The 3,366-nt window shown below is 66.3% G+C and overlaps 1 protein-coding gene across 1 annotated transcript in view; it reads left to right on the top strand.

The window, feature by feature from the left end:
* The window catches only part of RNPEPL1 (arginyl aminopeptidase like 1), a gene marked incomplete at its 5' end in the record, with an annotated part of 8,322 nt that extends 7,960 nt beyond the window's left edge, over nucleotides 1-362 (top strand). Inside the window, one exon of the mRNA XM_077758319.1 lies at nucleotides 4-362. Coding sequence (XP_077614445.1) covers nucleotides 4-258 — 255 coding nt within the window. The remainder of the gene's footprint in view (nucleotides 1-3) is intronic.
* Between the last annotated feature and the right edge of the window lie 3,004 nt (nucleotides 363-3,366).

Below are 3,366 nucleotides of genomic sequence, written 5' to 3'. Positions count from 1 at the left end.
AAGGACCTCTGCACCGGCGCCCTCAAGTCCTTCGCCCTGGAGGTGTTCTACCAGACCCAGGGCCGGCTTCACCCCAACCTGCGCAGGACCATCCAGCAGATCCTGTCCCAGGGCCTGGGCCCCGGCGCCGAGCCCGGCGCGGAGCAGGGCGCCGCGGGAGCGGACTCGGAGGTGGACCCGGACGCTCCGGCCCTGCTGCTCGGGGACGAGGCCCCCGGCGGCGCCATTTCTCTCAGGGACGTCAACGTGTCTGCCTAGCCCCGGCCCCCCAGACACCACGACTGTGCCTTCTGCGGCCCCGGGCCCGCCGCGACTGTGCCTCGGCTCCGGCCGCGAGCTCCCCGCTGTGGGCTCGGCCAGGGACTNGCGGTGGACCTGGTACCCCAGCTCCTTTGCACTGCAGGCCCCGGAGAGGCCAGCACACGCCATGCCTGTCTCGACACTGACCGCCGGGCACTGCCCCCGGGGTGACAGCCCCACAGTCCCACGGCGACTGCCACACTGTGCCTTACGTCCGCCGGAAGTCCAGGCCACGCCTCCTCACGCCGGGCCTCCCGCCCACGGAGTCCCGCCCCCGCTGCTGGGGTGGGCAGCCTCAGCTGGCCCCTGGCCGAGGACAAGGACACAGACATGCCCTTCGTGTAGGGTCAGGGGACACTGAGGAGAGGGTGGACCTCCCTGGGGAGGGCGCCCCGGAAAGCCTTAGCCCCTCAGGGAACACGGGCCCCAGGAAAGGACGCCTCGGGGCTGTAACACCCCCCAGGGGAGAGGGCAGGGGGGCTGGTGCTCTTTTCAGGCCTGCCTGCAGGGAGAGGCCTGGGGGCCCTGCACCGGGTCACCATGATCGTCCCATTAAACCCCCACTCTGCAAACAGCCCCCCAGCCTGTTCCTCCCCGCTCGTCTTCCGCGTGCGCCTGGCCACCCTGGCCGGTCCTCAGGCAGGGCGACGCTGATGGGGCCGAAGGGTCTTCCTTCGCACTCCAGCCGCTTCTGCCTCTGCCCTCAGAAGCCCCAGATCTTGCCCTGCAGCCCGGGGCTCTGAGGGCCAGCAGCAGGCCGACCCCCGCCCTCCCCGCCCAGACCCTGGAACGCCAAAGCGGAGGAGGCCACTTGTCACCACCCTCGCTCTAGGCCGTTCTCAGGAGTGGCCTCCATCCCGAGCTGGAGTAAAGGCAGGGGTGCGTGCGTGGGGGGGAAGTTTGATCTTGGATGCCCAAGTGTGAACGTCCACTGGCACCACTGCAGCAGACGCTACAAGTGCGAGGGGGGCTCAGAGAAAGGCCAGGGGCTCCACCCAGGAGTCCACCACAGAGGGTGACCGGTGGGTGTGATGCAGCCAGCGAGACCAAGGGCTGAGCCGGGTTCTGCTTACGATCGCCCGGCGGCTCGGCCTCACGGGGCAGCACCTCCGTCTTCTGCAGAGCCTCATGCTGGGCCCGGAAAGGACCCATCACCCGAGCCACTGGCCAGCCCCAGCCCCAGAGCCTCACCCTGCCCAGGGGGCTGGGATGGGGTAAGACTGAAGCGCCACACCCAGCCGCCAGGTCACCAGTATCCGCTCTCTAGACTCCTCCCCCGGGGGATGGCCCGATCCCTATGTACCCAGCATCTCCTCCAGCGCAGGCGTGTGCACCAGGGCTGAGTGGGGTTCCACTCAACCCAGAAACCTGGGAACCGGAAGGCGGGCCACCCACCCTGCAGGGGACAGGCCCGCTGTAGCAACATCCCTGCAGAAGGGAGAACACAGCAATCCTGGTGCCCTGTAAGAGGCCCCTCAAGAGGGTCCACTCTTCCCAAACAAGGAGCCCTGTTGGGGCTGAGCTGCTCTCTCAGCCCCTTCCCTGCAAGAGGGGAGGTTGATGTCAAGCCTCTGGTCACACACGTTTTAGTCTTGGGCTCTTGGTCTTTGGCAGTTCGATTCTCTCAACACCACCAGCCTTGCCACGGACTTGCCTGCAGCCCCACGGCCACGGTGCTTCCCGGGCTGCTGCTGGGGGCGCTTCACGCCCGCCCGCCGCTCCACCTGCCAGCTCTCTCCTGACGCTGCAAAGCCCAGAAGCTACTCCCAACTGTCACAGCTAGGGGGGTGGGGGGACGCCCTTCTCCTTGATGATGTCCTTGTCGCAGTCCTGGCTCTGAGCGACCCTCTGGGGCGAGCCGGAGCACTCCCAGCCCCGGGAGGCCCTGCGTTCCTGGCNGCGAGCAGCCCGGAAAACCCTTTCTGGGCCCACCTCCTCCTTGCAGTCTCTTGCTCAACGCAGCCTGTGACCAGCACGTGCTGCCACTCCCCCACCAGGGTTGTGAGCGCGTCACACATCACCTGCCTCGTGAGTCACCGCAGCCGGCGCGGACCATGTTGTGCCACCGCGGAACACCACCTGCCGACGCTCCGGCTTCCAGAGCGGCCCGCCAGCCCCACGCCCACGGCACACGTGTCCTGTGTTCTGATAGAGTGGCACCCCCTACTAGGGGCTGGTTTCTAGGCCACAGGCTAAGCCAGGCTCCAGCAACACCTCTGAAATACTGACGTCTGCACAAGGTGTGTTTCTCATCCGGCTACAGGCTGGTAGGGGGTGGCCTTCCCGGCACTGTCGCCCCTCAGGGAGCCGCCCTGCTGACAAAGGAGAGGACATCTGGAGCACTCCAGGCACCTCGCCAGAGATACGGGAGAGCCGGGGAGGGGCTCACACTGGCCACTGCCACCACATGCACAGGAGGGGGGTGACACACGGCAGTAGTGACCACACAGGGCTGAGGGCAGAACGCTGGCTGCATTTTTGGGACAGACAAGGGAGCAGCCAGGCAGGTAGGAGAGTGATGTCGATGGAGCCACGGGGTGGGGCAGGGGGTGACGTCCCGACAGGGGACAGCAGTGCCCATGAGCATCAGCTCTGCTGCTGCCAGGGAAGGTGGGGCTGTGAGGAGAGCCGCCACCTGAGGAAGGAAGTGGGGAGGCCACGGGTTTGCATGTGGCGCCCCACGCTGCCAGGAGCCTCTGGTCCTTAGGGAGCCTCGGGCCGCGTCCTGTGCAGTCCAGCCCTGTCCCCAGAGTGCTCCCCACTCTCTCCAGGACTCACCGCGGGGAGGCCCCTTTCCTAAGACCAGAAGGCTTGGGTGGCCTTCAGGTCTGATGACAATGCCCAGCCCAGCCCCCCCGGGAGAGCCCCAANGGATTCACGGGCTGGAATACCAGGGCAGAGAATGTTCCCAGAACTGGCAAAGGAATGTAAAAGGGTAAACACAGAGACGTTTGGCAGAATTTCCTTAAGACCGGGGGTCATGGAGAGCCAGATAAAGCCACACGACGTTCAGCTTAATCAAGACACCCTCACTCTGCCCTTCCTTCCGCGGCCGGCCTTCCTTCC

This window comes from Crocuta crocuta, unplaced genomic scaffold, assembly GCF_008692635.1.
Source record: "Crocuta crocuta isolate KB4526 unplaced genomic scaffold, BGI_CrCroc_1.0 scaffold290, whole genome shotgun sequence".
NCBI classification, from domain to species: Eukaryota; Metazoa; Chordata; class Mammalia; order Carnivora; family Hyaenidae; genus Crocuta; species Crocuta crocuta.
This window is presented reverse-complemented; position numbering and strand designations above follow the sequence as displayed.